This window comes from Lithobates pipiens, unplaced genomic scaffold (assembly GCF_037356315.1).
Source record: "Lithobates pipiens isolate NorthernLeopardFrog02 unplaced genomic scaffold, aLitPip1_a1.2 Scaffold_23, whole genome shotgun sequence".
NCBI classification, from domain to species: Eukaryota; Metazoa; Chordata; class Amphibia; order Anura; family Ranidae; genus Lithobates; species Lithobates pipiens.
This window is the reverse complement of record NW_027507785.1, coordinates 177,831,261-177,853,694: the sequence shown is the minus strand read 5'-3', so window position 1 is coordinate 177,853,694 and position 22,434 is coordinate 177,831,261. Positions and strand designations below refer to the sequence as shown.

Here is a 22,434-nt window from a genome sequence, read left to right as displayed (position 1 = left end):
CTTTGTCTTCTGGTGCAACCTAGCCCGATCTCACTCTTGCTTAGGGTCAAGCTAAAAGAGCATTACCATGTCATGACAAGTCCAGTGTGGACATCGGCTTGCGGGTCCCGCAGACTCGATCGCTGTGGGGATATCCGCGATCGTCTCACGGGGAGATGATAATGTAAACAAGCATCTCCCCGTTCTGCCTAGTGACAGTGTCACTGATCTCTGCTCCCTGTAATCAGAGCAGAGATCAGTAACGTGTCACACTCGGCCCCTCCCCCCCACAGTTAGAAACATGCCCCAGGACACACTTAACCCTTACACTGCCACCTAGTGGTTAACCCATTCACTGCCAGTGTCATTTACACAGGAATCAGTGCATTTGTATAGCACTGATTGCTGTATAAATGACAATGGTCCCAAAAATGTGTAAAAAATGTCCGATGTGCCCGCCATAATGTCGCAGTCACGATAAAAATCGCTGATCTCCGCCATTTACAAAAAAAAATATTTGCCATAAAACTATCCCCTATTTTGTAAACGCTATAACTTTTGCGCAAACCAATCAATAGCTTATTGCGATTTTATTTTTTTACCAAAAATATGTAGAAGAATACGTAGCGGCCTAAACTGAGGAGAAAAATCTTTTTTTTATATATTTTTGGGGGATATTTATTATAGCAAAATGTAAAAAAGTATGTGTTTTTTTCAAAATTGTCGCTCTTAAATAAAAACCGCAGGGGTGATCAAATATCACCAAAAGAAAGCTCTATTTGTGGGAAAAAAAGGACGTAAATTTTGCTTGGGAGCCACGTCACACGACCGCGCAATTGTCAGTTAAAGCGACGCAGTGCCGAATCGCAAAAAGTGCTCTGGTCAGGATGAGGGTAAATTCTTCTGGGGCTGAAGTGGTTAACCGCTTGTCGACCGTATACTGTACATGTACAGCGGCTCCCCTGTGCAGAATCACATACCTGTACATGATCCTGCATCTCTGGGTCCGAGGCGTGCTGCCGTCAATCCTGCTCCTGCTGTGATTGGACACAGTGGGAGCCAATCAGCAGGTCCGGTGGACTCAATATCCGCTGGGACCCGCCGATCGTTCCCAATAAACAAACAATTTAAACAAGGCACATGGCAGTTCTGTTGGTAGGGAAGGTAGAGATCCTGTGTTTCTGCTAAGCAGAAACACGGATCTCTGGTTGCCTACAGAAAAAAACACATCCCACACAGTTAGCAAGCACTCCCTATGAACACATTTAACCCTTTGAGCACCCCTGGTATTAACCCCTTCCTAGCTAGTGTCATTAGTACACTGACAGTGCATATTGTTAAGCCCTTGCCCCCCCCAAAAAAGTGTTTAAAGTGTCACTTAGTGTCCGATTTTGTCCACCACAATGTCAAAGTCCTGCAAATGTTAAAGTAACGCAGTGGTGTATTGCAAAAAAATGGCTTGGTCATGAAGGAGGGTAAACCTTCCAGAGCTGAAGTGGTTAAAGGGGATTTATTCATTTTAGGACAGGGGTGCAGCTATGCAAATCTTTCCTTTATGCCTCTTTGTGGCCAATTACACATCCAAAATCACTGGTTTAGATGGCAGATACAGTCTTTATTATAGGACAATTTATTCCAAACTGCATACAGCTGTACAGTATAGTTGGGCATCATCAGTGCAGTTATGGAAACTACAGCTTCTATGCAGTAAGGCTTATGGAATAACACAATGGAACAAATAGACATGTTATAATGAGGTGGGCTCAAATGAGCTAAAAAGCAAGAACACAAAAGATTTTTGGCAGGAAAAATTAACAGGTGGCGGATTAAGCATCTGGCAAAGGACTATATGCTGGTTGACATGGTACCCCAAACTCTTAAATTCAGTATATGTAATGTTTAACCTCTCCCTGCAGAAACTGTGATAAAGTTTGGTGTTGAATATATTCAAAACATGCAATTTCAACAGGGGTGCCAAAACTTTTACGTTTCTTTTTAGCACAATATAACTATGAGAACTCTAGTCCCTGTGATTTCAAAACACCTATGTATGCACTTATGTGTGTGGAATATACATCTTTACAAAATTGAATAACAAAATGGAGGAGTGGATGAAGACAAAGTAGTTGAAAAACTCAGTATTTTTAATGAATTTCACTTTTCTCTTACACGTTTTTTGGTGCTCGCAGTGGGCTTGTAAGTAGAACTGAAGTATTCATGAGATTTACATTTCAGATTTTATAGTTATAATTATCTCGGAAAAAACAACGCTCATTAAAAGGCTGCCATGCGGAGTACTGCTGCAGAAATATATGCCAAGTGTTATCCACTCAGTAACATGACAAATCTCTTGACACTGACCAGACATTTCCACCCATCATCCATTTTGGTACAGATTATTAAAGTGATTGTAAAGGTAAATAAAAAAAAAATACAAATAAAAAATAACAAACATGTCTATTTACCTGCTCAGTGCCGCGGAGGGGCACAGAGCTGCCGAAAATCTCCACTTTTCCGGTCCCCTGCTGGCGCTCCTGGCCCCTCCCCTCTGTCCAGTGACCCCATGGGAAGCCACACCCGAGCTCTGTTGCTGCGTTTATTGACACAGACAGTGGGACTTGGCCGCACCCCGCTCCCTGGATCGAAAGAGGGCTCAAGTAAATAAAAGGGGGGGGGGGGGGGTAGCTGACACCTAAACATTTTTTAACTTAATGCAAGGAATGCATTAAGGTAAAAAAATGTTTAAGCTTTACAACCACTTTAAAGGCTCTTCAAATATTTTTATTAGGTGGTGTTAATATAATACGTTAATAGAGATATACCCATAACAAGCACAAAGATGACACCATCATCTTAAAAAAAAAAAACCCACACAATTTCAGCACTGTATAACTTTTTGGCTATCTCAAGCACCTAAGTTTTTTCTTTTTCCAGCGTTTATTGTCCACATCCTCTGCAAAGTCTGGGGGATCTGGTATCACAAAACCGTTTGTCAGTTTGTAGTAAACAATAGTTGAATCAGATTCCACAATGCCTAAAAGTGTTGAATATGATACATTTTCATCTTCTGCTGTGTGGCCGAGTTTCAGATACTGCTGAATTCTGAAACAAAAACAAACATAAAAGAATACTTAATAAAAAGAAAATAACAATATAAATAGCTGAAAGTTTTATTACTTTGACTATGGGCAATTCATGTTGGCTCCCTACACTTCACTACCATATCTTTAGTGTAAAGTTGGCCAACAATTTAAGTAAACAAAAGGTCTCCAAGCTCAGTCACAATTATCCTCTGTGACCAAACATTCTATCATTAGCCTTTCCATAAAAAAGGGATTACTCCTTGCGCTCCTATTGAGGAAACAGAATTGACACAGTACTATGATAAAGGTTTTGCAGTCTCATCCCATGGCAACCTATGCGCAATGCCAAAAAATTAAATCATACAATAGTTTGTTTTTACACATCTGCAGACCACCTTTGTTGGAATATTGTGGCTGTCCCTATCATAAAACTGTAAATGTTTAACCAAGGCTCCATCCCCTTAACTGTCACAGGCATGAATGAATGGCAAGAATGTACACAAACATGAGCTTTATGGGGTTTACAAGACGACGTCTATGAGAAAATCCTGTAAAACACCCAATGGTATCTTGTTATGACAAATGTCAAATGTGTTTTTCTTTTCAACACAACCCACAAAATCTTTTTCAACAGCATCCATATTTTTCTATCAGAACAATTTCAGTTTTCATCCAGGAAAACAACACGGAATCAGATATTTCATTTAAAACTGAAAAATAAAAATGGGAACCAGTCAGAAATACACCATCTTTTCACCAATTTCAGGGCAGCTTATAAAAACATGCTGTAAACCAAAGAAACTGTTTGAAAGTGAAGTCAGGTAAAATTGGTGAAAATGACCAAGGTTGGTAAAATATATAATCTTAATGAACACCTTGACTTAGGCTTCTGTGCAGGTGAGACCATGCTCAACAATTGAGGGCTTGTTTACACTACAAAGTGTGTCCAGGTACACACCCTTTTTGTGCATTCCAGCACGGCGGATTAAGGGCAGCCCATTAGCTTTAATGGTCTGCTCTATGCATATGAAACGCACACAAATAGTGCAGGCATGATTTTTAAAATCGTGCTTCACTAAACTGCACAGGTGCTGAGGTACCATGCATTTTGGCAGCTGCAGGCGCATATGCATTTGCCAGATCCATGGGGGGTGCTATTAACCTCCCTGGCGGTATGATTATTTCAGATTTTAGATGCTGAAAGCGGTACAATTATTTTGCAAGAGAAAAATTTTTAAATATGAAATCATAATATATATAAAAATAAATAACTATACATAATTATAACAAATAATAATATAACAATAAAAATTATTAAATAATGTAATCAAATAAAAAACACTGAAATATGCTGAGTTGCAGAATTGTCGCTGTCATTACTTTTAGTGTTTGATGACGAATTTCCCCACAAATTACTATCGCTCAATTCTGCGAGTGATTCTAATTTATTATCGCTGTTTTCTAGCTGGTCTATAACCACTTTTGATGTAAACGGACACTTTTTGGTTGCTATGGACAATCTCCAGTTTCCAGGCATAAAGAACTGTATTTATAATCTAAAACTGTATGCAGGGCACTGGACAAACCACTAGGGACAAAGGGGATGTGTAATTATTTGATACAGTACTGTAATCGGTAAGATTACAGTATACTGTATCTATACTGTGTATTTTACTTTTTGAATTTAGCGCCGACCTCGGTCTCCGTGCGTCGCAATGCTTGCAGGGAACGGAGCCCGGCGATGTGACAGATCGAGCGGAGGACGGCTCGCAGATCACAGCGGGGGGACATCACTGGATCCAGGGGACAAGGTAAGTAAACCCCTCCATGGATCCAGCGATGCGGTCCCGAGTCTGGCTTGGGAATACTGCTTATGGTATTTAAAACTTACCCCGAGCCATACACGGGAATACCGCCAGGGAGGTTAAGACTTATTGGCACATGTGTTTGTGGGTGGAGCAGGAAAACACACAATTTTGCACATGTTCCCACACCACACCTGTGTGTGAACAACCCTTAATGTATATTATAAATATTCAAAGCACAGTGCTCTGATAAAGTCCAGTCACTTTTATCTCAACCGTTAATACAGACATGCCAAACTCTGTGAGCAAAATGAGGACTAAATCTTCAAAGGGGCCACATTATGTCTACTGTGGGCCATTTTTGGATTGTAAACTTGGATTGTAAGCTTATGCCGCGTACACACGATCAAATAATCCGGTGGAAAAGACAATCCGCCCGTGTGTAGGCTCCGGCTGACTTTTTTTTACCCAAAAGTCCGGCGGACTAAGAAAGTAGTTTTGCACACCAATCTGTCCGCCGGACCCGCATTTCGGCAGACAGTACGGCCGTGTGTGTGCCAGTCCGCCGTACTTTTGAAATGAACTGACTTTTCCCGCCCGGAGAAATGTCTGCTCATTTTGAGCGCGGCTCCAGGTAGCCGGGGCCAGCGAAGGAGGCGTCACTGGCCCCGTCACCTGGTATGGACTTAAAGGGGAATCCCTACGCCGAAAAATCGGCGTGGGGGTCCCTCCCTAGGTCCATATCAGACCCTTATCCGAGCACGCTACCCGGTCGGCCAGGAAAGGAGGTGGGGACGAGCGAGCACCCCCTCCCTCCTGAGCCGTACTAGGCCGCGTGCCCTCAACATGGGGGGTGCCTTGGGGAAGGGGGGCTGCGTGGCCCCCCCACCCCAAAGCACCCTGTCCCCATGTTGATGAGGACAAGGGCCTCTTCCCGATAACCCTGGCCGTTGGTTGTTGGGGTCTGCGGGCGGGGGGCTTATCGGAATCCGTGAGCCCCCTTTAATAAGGGGGCCCCCCACCCTATGTGAATGAGTATGGGGTACAATGTACCCCTACCCATTCACCTGTGAAAAAAGTTAAAAAAAAACAACACACAAGGGTTAAAATAGTTTATTGCACAGCTCCGGGGGTCTTCTTCCGTCTTCGGGGGTCTTCTCGCCGGACTCCTCCGCTATCTTCTGCTAGCTCTTTTACTAGCGGAGGAGCCCTGCTTTCTTCTTCGCCGCCGCCACCCTCTTCTTCCGACTTTGGGGGTCTTGTCCCCCTTTTCGGGGGTCTTCTCCCCTCTTCAGTTCTTCTTGCCTTGGTCTTCTGTCGTCGCTGCTGCTGTCGCCGTCTTCTGTTCTTCTCTTCTGGAGATGTTGCCTCGTCGCTGTCTCCGGTCACAATGACAGGACACGCGATGCGCGGCGACTTATATAGGGACATCACCGGATGATGTCCCCGCCCATTATGATGTCACAGTCCCAGAGGAGTCCCGTGAGAAGACCCCCGAAGACGGAAGAAGACCCCCGGAGCTGACAATAAACTATTTTAATCCTTGTGTGTTGTGGTTTGTTTTTATTTTTTTTCACAGGTGAATGGGTAGGGGTATATTGTACCCCATACTCATTCACATAGGGTGGGGGGCCGGGATCCCCCTTATTAAAGGGGGCTCACGGATTCCGATAAGCCCCCCGCCCGCAGACCTCAACAACCAACGGCCAGGGTTGTCGGGAAGAGACCCTTGTCCTCATCAACATGGGGACAAGGCACCCCCCATGTTGAGGGCACGCGGCCTGGTACAGCTCAGGAGGGGGGGGGGGGCGCTCGCTCGTCTCCACCCCCTTTCCTGGCCGGCCGGGTAGCGTGCTCGGATAAGGGTCTGATATGGACCTGGGGGGGGGGCGATTTTTCGGGGTAGGGATTCCCCTTTAAATCCATACCAGGTAAATCCCATATAGATAACTTAAATGACCCATAATATAGCTTTTCTGAAGGGTGCTTTTTTACCTAAACCTTGTTGAGAACTTAAACGAAGTACCCCCAGCGGATGACAAATGCACCCCCCAGAGAACCACACAGCGGCACAGGTGCTCACACTGTGGAGGCTATACTACCCCTGCAGGGGCAGGGTATCTGGTGAGGGCATTACCAATTTTTGTCATGCGCACTGGGAAGATCTTCATTATTAATTACACATCTCCTGCACAAATTATCTGTACAAACTTTTGGGACCTGTATACCTGAGGACTTAATGATTGTCTATTGGATGTTTTCACAGTTTGCATTTTCTGATATTTGATTGTATCGTTACTTATCAATTTTATGTAAGCACTTCCGCATAAGGATTGTATATTGTGACCGCTGAGGATATATACTCTCACCGGTCACTAATAAACACACACATTTTATATATATATATATATATATATATATATATATATATATATATATATATACACACATACATACATACATACATACATACACACACACACACACATACATAACTTATTTATTTTATTTTTATTTTTTCACACACACACACACATTTTCTCCACGTATATAATCATAGAATTTTTCACGTACACATTTTTTTCTAATAACATTTTATTCACTAACACGACTCCATGAAACACTTTTATTTATGTTTATTTATAACCTCACGTAGGTTTACACATTGTTAATTTTTTAGCACCACTGCGATATTTTTTCCTATTCCGTATTAATTCTTCCTATTTGTCATTTAAATCTTAAAAAGGTATAGCGCCAGATCTGCTTTCTTTCCCTTAGATTATATCCAATAATCCAATATATTTTCACCCAGGGGGTGGCAATATTAGGCAGAGGCAGCTCATACCATTAATATATCGTCTTTATCCATAGCGTAATTTCTTTTCACCATTTTTATTATTTACCTATTTACTGTGAAATTACTGGTTTGAAGTTATAACTTCAAACTTTAGTCATCTGTCCGTTAAGCCAACTGCTCGAGTACAGTTTCAGAAAATATAGTAAATTACCTTAAAACAATATATATTATATGTATATTACTTACTCATGGTAAGTAACCACCCAGGCCAATTCTGACACTTCTCTCCTATATGTAAAAATCATAATTTTTTGCTAGAAAATTACTGAGAACCCCCAAATATTATAATATATATATATATATATATATATATATATATAGCAAAATGATGGCGGCAAAGTGGTTTCAATATCCTGACCAAACGTCATGATGTCTTCAGGATATTGAGCCGCTGCGTGCCCTCGGGGTTGCGCATTGCGGTGATCGTTGATGCAGGGTAGTCAGTCTGACACCCCCGCAACACCGATCTAGGTAAAGAGTCTCTGACGGAGACTCTTTGGACACGGCTGATCACGTGGTAATCACGGCTGATCACGTGGTAATCACGGCTGATCAGTGTAAACAGGGAGAGCGGATGATCGGCTTTTCCTCACTCGGGTCTGTCTGCCTTTTTTTTTAATGTGTTTAGCAGAAAATAAAAATCCCAGAGGTGATCAAATACCACCAAAAGAAAGCTCTATTTGTGGGAACAAAATAAATGATAAAAATGTAGTTTGGGTACAGTGTAGCATGACCGCACAATTGTCATTCAAAGTGCGAAAGTGCTGAAAGCTGAAAATTGGTCTGGACAGGAAGGAGTATAAGTGCCCTGTATTGAAGTGGATTAAAAAAAAAAAAACACTAACTTTAGCCCGATTTTTTATTTTTTTTGTGTAATGTGAAAGATGGCCAAACTTCTGGTTGGAAGCTAAACAGAGGGGACCTTGAGTGGAGAGTGAACAAGTCTCGCTTTTTGACTGCTGGTGACTGCTGAGTTGCATTTTTTAGGTTCTTTTTGGGGCTATTCCTTGTAGCTTTTAAACACCCTTTTCTGACACTTTTTAAACAGTTTTTTTTCTGTGCTTCATTCAGCCTACTAATTAAGGATAGTGGTTAATTGGTCACAGGTGCTTGAGGCCTATATAACCTTGTGCAGAACTCATTGTGAGCTTGCTCATCTTTGAGTCTGCTGGAACTCTGTCCAAGTGGAACTGGTCAAAGTGGTGAGTTAAAAACCAGAGTTTAAAACAGGAGGTAATAACAGGGGTCATAGTACCTGTGTAGTGTGCATACCTGAGTGTTGTCTGAGTAGTGTGTGTGGATCGTTAGTACTTGTGTATTGTGAGTGCGAGTGCACATAGTTCTGAAAGTGCACATAGGTCTGCGAGTGCACATAGTTCTGCAAGTACCTGTGTATTGCCTTGAGTATTAGCCCTTGTACACACGGTCGGACATTCCGACAACAGAATCCAACGGATTTTGTCTGAAACTGTTGCATACAGTTGTCGGAATGTCCGATTGTTCAGAACGTGGTGACGTTATTTTGTTACGACGGGACTACGTTCAGGCTAGTAGCCAATAGCTTTGGTGTAGGAATTTGATCTGAGCATGCGTGGCACTTTGTCCGATTTGAATTCTCTACACATGATCGCACAAGGTCCGATTGGATCATGTTGTCGGAAAGTTTTATAGCCAAGCTGGAAAACTTGGTCCGTCGGATATTCGGATGGAAACAGTCCAATGGAGCCCACACACGGTCGGATTATCCGACAACACGGTCCGATCGGACATTTTCCGTCGGGAATGTCCAACCGTGTGTACAAGGGCTTAGTGTCAGGAAGCTAGTTAGGCAATTTGGACAGGCTATAATCCCCAATCCTCATTAAATGTAATAGGTCCGATGCCTGGCGGGTGTGGAGAGGCGACTTTTTGTACATCTTGTGGCATTTATGCGTTTCTTGACCATCCGATCGAGGGTGAATACTGCTGTGCAAAATGTAAGCACATTGTTTCCCTGGAAGCCCAGGTTCTGAATCTGTGGAAGCAACTGTCAGCACTGAGAAGTCCCTCCATACCAAAGGAGAGCCAGGAATGTACACGGCAGCTGCCAGCACAGAGGTGGGTAGAGACAAATAGGTGCAGGCACTAGCAAAGAGTAGATGGGTGACAGTCAGGAAGGGTAGAGGGGGGGGGGGGGAGTGCCAGGGAGGCTGATCCTGGGCTGGAGCATCCCAATAAGTATGCTCCATTGAGTGACATTGGTGAAACCAGTCAGGGACCAGCACTGCTGGAGCTGATTGACTCTCCTAGCTGCCAGGGGAAGAACTCCTCCAGTGAGAGTGGGGGGGGAGGGAGGGAAAGGAAAGACGGATTCTGGTGGTAGGGGGCTCAATTCTTAGAAGGACAGAGAGGCCAATCTGTAAGAAAGACCTGAAGCGCCAAACAGTATGTTGTCTACTGGTTGCTCGGATTCGGCACATCACGGATCTGGTGGACAGATTACTGGGAAGGGCTGGGGAAGACCCAGCTGTTATGGTGCATGTTGCCACCAATGACAAAGTCAGAGGCAGATGGAGTGTCAAAAAGAATGATTTTAGGGACTTAGGCCGCGTACACACGGGCGGATTGTCTTCCCAACTAAGTTCGTCAGACAATCCGACAGACAGTCCGTCCAAATTTTGAATGAACGGACTTGACCACACACGATGAACAGACAGTCCGCTGAAAACTTGCGCGATGACGTGTACAGCACGTACGACGGGACTAGAAAAACGACGTCCAATACACTGCAATGCAACCTTCGGCCGTGTAAATCCTTTCTGAGCATGCGCCATACTTAGTCCATCCAACTTGCCTACACACGAGCGGACTGTCCGCTGAAACCAAGTTTGGACGGACAAAACCAAGTTTGGACGGACAAAACCAAGTTTGGACGGACAAAATTACGGAAATTCCGAAAGACAAAGTCCGTCAGACTGTCCGCTGAAAAAGTCCGCTGAAGCCCACATACGAGCAGATTGTCCGCTGAAACACGGTTCAGCGGACTAAGTTGGGCAGACAATCCGCCCATGTGTACGCGGCCTTAGGAGCTAAATTGAGGAAAAGGACCTCCGAGGTAGTATTCTCAGGAATACAACCGATACATTGAGCCACACCAGAAAGGAAGAAGGAGATTAGAGAAGTAAACAAGTGGCTGAAGAGCTGGTGTAGTAAGGAGGGGTTTGGGTTCCTGGAGGACTGGGGCGACTTCTCAGTCGATAACCGGTACTATAGAAGGGACGGACTGCACCTAAATGAGGAGGGTGCAAATCAGCTGGGAATGAAGATGGACGAAAAGTTAGAGGGGATTTTAAACTAGGCGATGAGTCCAGAGGGTAGTATTGGGGGCATTAGTGGTAGGTTGACCAAACCACATAAACCCAAGGTAAGTATAGTAGCAAGTATTAGTTGCATTCTTGGAACACCCAATAAGAGGATAATACGATAATACGCGACCCATCTAAACTACGTGACATGTTCACCAATGCCAGGAGCCTGGCAGACAAGATGGGTGAACTAGAGATACTATTGTATGAGGAGAATTTGGATTTTGTGGGAATTTCAGAGACCTGGTTCAACAGCTCTCATGATTGGCTGGCAAACATTCAAGGGTATACCCTTTATTGCAAAGATAGAGAGGGTAAAAAAAGGGGGGAGGGGTATGCCTATATATCAAGAATAATGTACAAGTGAATGTGAGAGATGACATCACTAAGGGAGCTAGGGAGGAGGTGGAATCCTTATGGGTAGAGTATGTTATAGACCCCCTAACCTGAGGGAGGAAGGGGAGACAGATCTCCTATAACAATTTGGATTAGCAGCAAGGATGGGAAGTGTTATCATAATGGGAGATTTTAATTATCCAGACATAGACTGGGCGGAGGGAACTGCGCATTCATCTAAGGCTCGCCAGTTCCTAAATGTCTTGCAGGACAATTTTATGGGTCAGATGGTAGACGCAGCAACTAGAAATAAAGCGTTACTGGATCTACTGATTACCAACAATATAGACCTGATCACGGATGTGGAAATATGGGGAAATTTAGGGAACAGCGACCACAGGTCAATTGGCTTCAGTATAAATCACACAAATAGGAAACATAAGGGGAATACAAAGACACTGAATTTCAAAAGAGCCAACTTCCATAAACTACGAACCTTACTAGAAGGCATAAATTGGGATAAAATCTTAGGAACAAAGAATGTGGAGGAGAGATGGGTTTGCTTTAAGAGCATATAAAATAAGGGCCTTAGCCAATGGATCCCATTGGGAAATAAAATAAGTCCTGGGTGGCTTAACTCCAATGTAAAAATGCATATAAAAGCAATGGAGAAGGCCTTAAAAAAATACAAGGTTGAGGGATCATCATCAGCATTCAGACTTTATAAAGAATGCAACAAGAAATATAAGGGTGCAATAAGGACAGCTAAGATAGAACATGAGACACATAGCGGAGGGGAGCAAAAAAATCCCAAGAAATTCTTTAAGTATGTAAACAGTAAAAAAGGGAGGACAGACCATATTGGCCTTAAAAAGAATAAGGAAGGACATCTGGTTACAAGGGATGGGGAGATGGCAAAGGTATTGGATTTATTCTTATCCTCAGTCTCAGGGAATCGGGGGGCTTCAGTAACCAAAACTGCAGTGTTTACCCTCATGACACATCACAGGATGCACCTCCATGGTTAACAAAAGACATAAAGTCTAAAATTAGACTTGGGAAACGTAACATTAATAAATCACCAGGACCAGATGGCTTGCACCCGAGGGAACTTGGGGAACTCAGTCAAGTAATTGCCAGACCATTGTTCCTAATTTTTACTGACAGTATACTGACTGGAATGGTACAAGCTGATTGGAGAAAAGCCAATGTAGCACCAATGTTTAAAAAGGACCCAAAATACATCCCTGGGAATTACAGACCTGTTAGCCTAACATCAATAGTATGTAAACTCCTGGAGGGGATGATAAGAGACTAAATACAAGATTTTAGTAATGAGAGCGGTATCATTAGCAGTAATCAGCATGGATTCATGAAGAATCGTTCTTGCCAAACCAATCTACTAACCTTCTATGAGGAGGTGAGTTGCCAGCTAGATAAAGGAAGGCCCGTAGATGTGGTGTATCTGGATTTTGCAAAAGCATTTGACACAGTTACCCATAAAAGTTTACTGTACAAAATAAGGTCCATTGGCATGGACCATAGGGTGAGTACATGGATTGAAAACTGGCTACAAGGGCGAGTTCAGAGGGTGGTGATAAATGTAGAGTACTTGGAATGGTCAGGGGTGGGTAGTGGGGTCCCCCAGCGTTCTGTGCTGGGACCAATCCTATTTAATTTGTTCATAAACGACCTGAAGGATGGGGTAAACAGTTCAATCTCTGTATTTGTGGATGATACTAAGCTAAGCAGGGCAATAACTTCTCTGCAGGATGTGGAAACCTTGTAAAAAGATCTGAACAAATTAATGGGGTGGGCAACTACATGGCAAATGAGGTTCAATGTAGAAAAATGTAAAATAATGTATTTGGGTGGCAAAAATATATATGCAATCTATACGCTGGGGGGAGAACCTCTGGGGTAATCTAGGATACAAAAGGACCTGGGGTCCTAGTAGATAGGCTCAGAAATGGCATGCAATGCCAAGCTGCTGCTAACAAAGCAAACAGAATATTAGCATGCATTAAAAAGGGGATCAACTCCAGAGATAAAATGATAATTCTCCCTCTCTACAAGACTCTGGCCTGGCCGCACCTGGAGTATGCTGTCCAGTTCTGGGCACCAGTCCTCAGGAAGGATGTACTGGAAATGGAGCGAGTACAAAAAAGAGCAACAAAGCTAATAAAGGGTTTGGAGGATATTAGTTATGAGGAAAGGTTGAGAGCTCTGGAGAAGAGACGCTTGAGAGGGGATATCATTTCAATATACAAATACCATACTGGTGACCCCACAATAGGGATAAAACTTTTTCGCAAAACGGAATTTAAAGCAGAAGTAAACCCATTGATTTAAAAGTTTACAAAAGCAGTTACATTCACGGCATGCCGGGAATGCTGTCACATTGGTTGTGCTCTCAAGCAAACTGTCAAACCATCCAATGGCTGGTGTCATAACTGATCACATGTGCAGCATCATGACAGTTGAAGATTAAACAGAGGCCAAGATGGCAGCTTCCTTGGCTGAAAACGATACAAGGAATTACTTCCACTTTAACAAGACTCATGGCCACTCATTAACATTAGAAGAAAAGAGGTTTAACCTTAAACTACGTAGAGGGTTCTTTACTGTAAGCCCTTGTATACACGGTCGGACATTCCGACAACCAAATCCGTTGGATTTTGTCCGACGGATTTTGTCCGAAAACTGTTGCATACACACGGTCGGACAAAGTTGTCAGAAAATCTGATCGTTCAGAACGTGATGACATTATTTCGTTACGACAGGACTACGTTCAGGCTAGTAGCCAATAGCTTTGGTGTAGGAATTTGATCTGAGCATGCGTGGCACTTTGTCCGATCGGAATTCTCTACACATGATCGGTCAAGGTCCGATCGGATCATGTTGTCGGAAAATTTTACTGACAAGTTGGAAAACTTGGTCCGTCGGATACTCTGACGGAAACAGTCCGATGAAGACCACACACAGTCGATTATCCGACAAAACTGTCCAATCGGACAGATTCCGTTGAAATCTCCGACCGTGTGTGCAAGGGCTAAGAGTGGCAAGGATGTGGAATTCCCTTCCAGAGGCGGTGGTCTCAGCGGGGGACATTGATAGTTTCAAGAAACTATTAGATAAGCACCTGAACAACCACAACATACAGGGATATGCAATGTAATACTGACATATAATCACACACATAGGTTGGACTTCTTTTCTTTTTTCAACCTCACCTACTATGTAACTATGATGTTATGCTGAGTAAATAGATACCCAACATGTTACGCTTTAAAATTGCGCACACATTTGTATAATGGCACCAAACTTCAGTATTTAAAAATCTTCATAGGTGATGCTTTTAAACATTTTTACAGGTTACATGTTTAGAGTTATTGAGGAGGTCTAGTGCTAGAATTATTGCTCTCGCTCTAACATTCGTGTCAATACCTCAAATGTGTGGTTTGAACGCCGTTTACATATGCTAATAAATCCTTATGCTGGTTAAATTAGTAAACTATGAGAACTAATGAAGGTGCTATATATAAATCAATATAATCAGAGAATGGTTCAGGTTCTATTCTTTTATTACATAGATTATATATGGCACTTTCATTAGTTCTCATAGTTTACTAATTTAACCAACATAAGGACTTGTTTTAATACAATCACGACTTTTGGTAGCTAATGGGAATCAAATATGTAACTTGCGAATATGTAACCTGTGTGTATCTGGCTCTGATACTAGCCAGTGCCTCACCAGCCACTGACCTCACTGCACATCCCTGCTAGGAGGAGAGTAGCTGGGAGAGTCAATGGTGAAGGATCTGGGTGTTCTGGTAGATCATAAGCTTTATAATGACATGCAATGCCAAGCTGCAGTTTCTAAAGCAAGCAAAATCCTTTATTGTATTAAGAGAGGCATGGACTGCAGAGAGAGAGATATCATTTTGCCTCTGTACAAATCATTAGTAAGACCTCATCTGGAATACGCAGTTCAGTTTTGGGCACCAGTTCATAAAAAGATAGGATAGCCCTACTAATGGCAAAAAATACAGTGCAACTATATTCATAAATGGAAAAAATTAAAAATAAATTTTTGAAAGTGCAACCGTGCATTAATGAATCAAAAGGTGACTGTGTGCATAATACTCGTAAGGTTTGCTGTAATAAATCACAAAGTGACTGTGTGCATAATACTCATATGATTTGCTGCACACACCAAAATGCATAAGCAAAAAACAGTGTAAGAATAGTTAAATATGTACAGAAAATGGAGCAAATGGTGACAAATGATAACGTGAACAATAAAACAAAATCTGAATCCAAGTGACAGCAGTGAATCAAACTAAAGTGTCCCATACATGATCAGATAGTGCAATTCGGTAAACACACTTAGATTAAAGTGCAACGTGCTGAGCCAACAATCCTTCAGTGATGATCCGTGCAAGTGATGCTAATGCTATGCAATTACCTCACCGCTGTAAGGTAAACAGCGAAAATAATTCAGGGCACCCAGGTAACAAGGGATGATCATGGGGATGGCTGTGCAGCAGGCTCTTGGAGACTTCTCCAACTTCCTCATATGTGGTAAATGGTAGGTAAGCTCAGAGGGATGAACCAAAGAGAACCGCCATAGTGTAGTATTTCAAACGTATATCATTTATTAAGAATATAAAAACTACTCACAAAAGAAGTTGGGAAATACACAGTGACAAACAACAGTAGACCGGATATGAACGTCACTTCTGGGTTCCTACGCGTTACGTCGTCAAGACTTCAACTCCCAGTTGAAGTCTTGACGACGTAACGCGTAGGAACCCGGAAGTGACGTTCATATCCGGTCTACTGTTGTTTGTCACTGTGTATTTCCCAACTTCTTTTGTGAGTAGTTTTTATATTCTTAATAAATTATATACGTTTGAAATACTACACTATGGCGGTTCTCTTTGGTTCATCCCTCTGAGCTTACCTACCATTTACCACATATGAGGAAGTTGGAGAAGTCTCCAAGAGCCTGCTGCACAGCCATCCCCATGATCATCCCTTGTTACCTGGGTGCCCTGAATTATTTTCGCTGTTTACCTTACAGCGGTGAGGTAATTGCATAGCATTAGCATCACTTGCACGGATCATCACTGAAGGATTGTTGGCTCAGCACGTTGCACTTTAATCTAAGTGTGTTTACCGAATTGCACTATCTGATCATGTATGGGACACTTTAGTTTGATTCACTGCTGTCACTTGGATTCAGATTTGTTTTATTGTTCACGTTATCGTTTGTCACCATTTGCTCCATTTTCTGTACATATTTAACTATTCTTACACTGTTTTTTGCTTATGCATTTTGGTGTGTGCAGCAAATCATATGAGTATTATGCACACAGTCACTTTGTGATTTATTACAGCAAACCTTACGAGTATTATGCACACAGTCACCTTTTGATTCATTAATGCACGGTTGCACTTTCAAAAATTTATTTTTAATTTTTTCCATTTATGAATATAGTTGCACTGTATTTTTTGCCATTAGTAGGACTATCCTATTTATTTATCATTATCTTTATTAAGGCCTCATGCACACGGACGTTTTTACAGCCACTTTTTTGAGCTTTTTTTGCAGCTTAAAAACGGCTGTCCATGTTAGTCTATGGCTTCATGCCCACCTAGGCGTTTTTGAGCTGCAAATGGCATAGGCGTTTTTAAGCTGTAAAAAAAACCCAGGACCAGTGCGTTCCGTGGCGTGGAGCTAGAGCTGTAAAAACGCGAATCGCGGGAAAACGCGCAAAAACGCGCATAAACGCGCATAAAAGCGCAACATATTTTCTTTGTTTTCTGAGTGCTATAGCCAAGAGATGTGTTTCTTAAAAAACGCTCCTTAACGCTAACGCTAAAAAACGCGCAAAAACGCGCAAAAACGCCAATGCAAAACGCGGTAAAAATCACGTTTTTAACAACAATTTTTCCAGGCATCGGAGCTAGCTTTGCAGCCAGTTTTTTAAAACGTCCGTGTGCATGAGCACTTATGGTTGTAAATTAGCGCATCACACCCCTTCCCTGTTTTAAAGTTTACATTAGTGAGAGCCAACTCATATAGTGATTGCTGATTTTTTCATTCGCTGTTTTTGGCTTCTTCTATTGTCCATAGAGCGCAGAAGTCCTTAGCTATACACAGTTCATAAAAAGGATATTGGGAAACTGGAGAAAGTGCAGAGAAGGGCAATCAAACCTGAGAGAAGGCGTGGAAGAGCTCACCTATGAGGAACAATTAGCTGAACTGAATTAATTCTATCTTGAGGAGATTAAGGGGGATATGATCAACGTGTATAAATACATAAGGGGTCCATATAGTGAACTTGTTGATTAGTTATTCACTTTAAAGTCTTCACAGAGAACAAGGGGGCACTCTTAACGTCTGGGAGGAAAAAAGATTTAATCTCCAAATACAGAAAGGTTTCTTCACAGTAAGAGCTGTGAAAACGTGGAATAGATTCCCTCAAGAAGTGGTTCTGGCCAGCTCAGTAGATTGTTTTAAGAAAGGCCTGGATTCTTTCCTAGATACACATAATATAACTGGATACTAATATTTATAAGTAAAGTTGATCCAGGGAATATCCTCCGATTCCCTGGGTATAGTGAACAAAAATCTTGGGACTTTCACATTCTTTTTGGTTGCAAATAAATCCACTTCTGGGTTTCCCCAGTATAAGGCTATGCTGTTGAATAACTCTGGGTGAACCCTGGTTTGAGAATTAGTGCCGACTCAGAAAATCTGGGGTATTGTTCTGCTCTCCCTTCCGATGAACTGCAGAAATAGAATTGAGATTCCGATTCCAACTGAAAAATAGTTTTGGCCAGTGACATTAATTAGGGATCCTTGGAACCCCCTTGTTTGTTGATATTAGGGATGAGCCTGGTGTTCGAGTCAAACAATTCGTGTGGCGCTCACGGCCCACAATGCACTGCGCCATCACAGTGCATTGCTGGCTCATGATTGGCCAAGCATGCACTGTGACCCCGCATGCTTGGCCAATCACAGCGCCGGCAGCGAGGAGAGCCATAATTGGCCACAGGCAGAATGCCTGTGGCCAATTATAGCTCAGGAGGTTTAGTACACGCCCCACGCTATATAAGGCAGCGAGCGCTGCAGCGTTGTGTAGTGTGTTCCGGCGTGCAGGGAGAGAAGGATAGGCAGGGACCGTGTGTTCTTTTCTCAGGCATCTGCAGGAGTTAAAGTGGGTGTTGTGTGCCTCCAGCACAGTATACATCTGTATCTACCCTTTATTGCTGGTGTTCTCTAATACAGGCATCTGCAGGACTTAAAGTGGGTGCTGTGTGCCTCCTACACAGTATACACTACCCAATTTCTGGTTTTCCCATCTCCCTGCAGGCCATTACTACTGTATGTCTGGAAGGCCAACAAGGAGAGGCAGACAGTCACGAGCCAATAAAAGAGGACAAGCAGGCTCTGTGTCTAGAGACAATAGTGCTGGTGCATCGTCATCAGCACGTGGCCATGGGACACGCTTGTCCTTATTTTCGGCAGCTGGACGTGTTGAGCCGCATCATGCCAAAGACTTGGTAGAGTGGATGACCAAGCCCTCCTCATCCTCTCTCATCCAGGCTCAGGGTACTAGCAAAGCAGCTGCCAATGCGTCCTCTTCTCTCGTCTTAATGTCATCAGTCACTCCTTCCCTAGACTCACCGAACTGTTTAAGCACAGTGTTGGGTAGATGCTCCAGGAGGATGCCCAGCGTTTTGAAGGCTCTGATGATGATACCCAGCTAGAGGAAGGCAGTAGCATGAGTGCAGAGAGAGGGGATTCTCAAGTAGGACAGCAATCTGGCAGTCATGTTCCACCAACTGCAGCATACTGCCAGGTTTGCTCCAGTGATGAAGAGGGAGGTGATGATGAGGTCACTGACTCCACGTGGGTGCCTGATAGGAGAGAGGAGGAGGACACACATCTCCAGCGAGGCAGGATGCCCTCCGGGGGCCAGCTTAGGGGCAGCACACCGACTGAATCAAACTGCAGAGCTCCGCCTGTGCAGGGCGCTGCCTCTGAGCGTTATTACAAAAGTTCTTTGGTGTGGGCTTTTTTTGAGACGAGTGCTATTTGCAACAAATGTCTCAAGCGTATCTCGCGTGGCCAAAACATCAGCCGTTTGGTCACCACATGCTTGACCAAACATATGTTGACCTGTCATGCAGCTTGTTGGCAAGCGTACCTTAAAGACCCACACCAAAGAACAAAGGGGACCTCTCCTAGCTTCTCATCAGCTGGGATCTCCAACCCCACTAGACCTTCAGTCCTCTCTGAAACCTGCACTGAGAGGAATGAAGGTGTAGAATTAGGTGTGTCACAGCCAAGTACTTGCACACACTCTGCTAGCAGTACACCCACGTCTGATTGTAGCAGGCAAATTTTCCTCCCCCAGCTGCTGGACCGTCGAAAGAAGTTTACTCCCAGCCATCCACATGCCCAGCGGTTGAATGCTAGCTTGGCTAAATTGCTAGCACTTCAACTGCTGCTTTTTCAGTTGGTAGACTCAGCCCCCTTCCGTGAGTTTGTGCAATAAGCAGTTGCTCAGTGGCAGGTCCCCAAACGTCACTTTTTCTCAAGGAAGGTGATTCCGGCTCTCTAACGGCATGTGGAAGACAATGTCCATGCCTCGCTGGACAGGGCGGTCATCGGCAAGGTGCACATTACCACTGACTCATGGACCAGTGTTTTTTAAAAATGCTCTCCATCTCCAAAGATCTAAAAATTTTGGGTCCTTGAATCAATTCCAGATAAATTTCCCCCAGCAGAACGTTTCAAAAGGCTGTGTCGTCAGGAAACTTATTGGATTTTCACTTTGGATACCATGTTGCCTAGAGGAATGAATGAGGAGATCGAAATCAGCACTGTTATTTAATCAGGTGCTGGTGTGATTTTTTCCCCCCATGTCATGCCTCAGTGGGTCGCCCGGTTACTGGTGAATGGATACCCAGTTTTTTCCACTAAACAGCTCATTTGGGCAACAAACACAAATTTGTCACCGCCTTTTTTTTTTATATATATATTTTTACCACCCCCATTTTGTTTTTACCGCCCCTTTGTCCTTTTTTTTCCTTTTGCCCCCCTTCCCTTCTTTGTACAATATTGTGTTCCCTCTAGAGAGTATTGGGACATAAAGATGTTTGTATATACTCACGTATATACATGCGTTTGTTGCACATGTACATGTTTACAACTGCACGTACGTGCAGGTATGTGGGTATGTATATGCATGAGCTGTTATTGTATTTGTGTGTGTGTATATGTATGATTATATGTGTGCACACATATATACACAGTAGGTATTACCATCATTATCCATTAACCATTTATTATCTGAAGATTTGATTTTATCCTTTTGAGAGGTATTTTTGGTCATGATATAACTTAGAACCTTAATATTATATCTAGCATAGAGTCCTTTCCTTCCTCCATTCTCACCATTTTATTAATTCATTATTCATGAATTCATGAATTCATTAATTCATTGTGGGGAAAAAAAAGGATGTCAATTTTGTTTGAGTACAGTGTCACACGACCACGCAATTGTTAAAGCGACGCAGTGCCGAATTGCAAATAATGGTCCGGTCATTCAGCAGCCTTCCGGGGCTGAAGTGATTAAAGAAACTAGTGCCTCGGCTAACACTTTGGTGAAAAGTCTCGGGGACAATAACAGCCCGAAAGGGAAGGGCCCTGCACTGAAAACGATAAATCTTGCCTCTGATCTAAATTCCTAGGCGGCAGAACCTTTGACATTCTTCCCTTATGGGGATATGTAAATGGCCATCTTTTAGATCCAAAGTTGCCATGAAGACTTCTTTTTTGGAAAAATAGACACCATGTGAAACCTATTGGATGGATGAGTTCAAGGCTGGAGATTCAGTCTGAATTTCCCGGATAGTTTCCGCAATACAAATACCGTATATACTCGAGTATAGGCCGACCCGAATATAAGCCGAGGCCCCCAATTTACCCCCAAAAAAACTGGCAAACTTATTGACTCGTGTATAAGCCGAGGGTGAGACATGCCTGTCCATCCCTGTGTGTGTGTCCGTCCATCCCTGTGTGTCCGTCCATCCCTGTGTGTCCGTCCATCCATCCCTGTGTGTGTGTGTGTCCATCCATCCATCCATCCCTGTGTGTGTGTGTGTCTCCATCCATCCATCCATCCATCCCTGTGTGTGTGTGTCTCCATCCATCCATCCATCCCTGTGTGTGTGTGTGTCTCCATCCGTGTGTGTGTGTGTGTGTGTGTGTGTGTGTGTGTGTGTGTGTGTGTGTGTGTGTGTGTGTCCAGCCTACCTGTGTCCCGAGCCTTTGTCCCGAGCCTCCGTCCCGTGCCTTGCCTCCTTGCCTCCGTCCCGTGCCGTGCCTTGCCGCCGTGCCTTGCCTCCGTCCCGTCCCGTCCCGTGCCGTGCCTTGCCTTGCCTCCGTCCCGTGCCCTCTTCGTCGGCGGCCATTGTAAAATTCAAAAGCCGCGCCTCCTCCTTCGCCTGTGATAGGCGGAACACTGAATTTCCCAGCAGCCTGTGTTCCGCCTATCACGGACGTCGTATCATCCTCGTCCGTAGTACGAGGATGAGACGATGCCCGTGATAGGCGGAACACAGGCTGCTGGGAAATTCAGTGTTCCGCCTATCACAGGCGAAGGCGGAGCCGGAGGCGCGGCTTTTGAATCATAGAATGGCCGCTGTCTGTCTGCTCGACACGCTGATCGAGCGGGCAGACAGCGATGACTCGAGTATAAGCCGAGGGGGGCACTTTCAGCCTCAAAAAAGAGGCTGAAAATCTCGGCTTATACTCGAGTATATACGGTACGTGCAAAAAAAAAAACACCAAAAAAAACCCGTGTTCCTGAACTGGGACTGGTACCAATACTTCTTGGTCTACAATTTCCCCAATAAGTAAAGGTAAGGCCTTGGCTTTCTCTAGGTCTCCAGGCAATTTTGTAACAAGATACTTCGGGGGTGGATTTTCTGTGAAACTCCAGGGC

General features: G+C 43.6%; 1 protein-coding gene across 1 annotated transcript in view; it reads right to left on the bottom strand.

The window, feature by feature from the left end:
• Positions 1-2,102: 2,102 nt before the first annotated feature.
• Positions 2,103-22,434, bottom strand: part of TSEN15 (tRNA splicing endonuclease subunit 15) — a 76,381-nt gene continuing 56,049 nt past the window's right edge. The window contains exon 4 of the mRNA XM_077452657.1: positions 2,103-3,081. Within this exon, the coding sequence (XP_077308783.1) occupies positions 2,880-3,081 (202 nt within the window). The 3' untranslated portion in view covers positions 2,103-2,879. The remainder of the gene's footprint in view (positions 3,082-22,434) is intronic.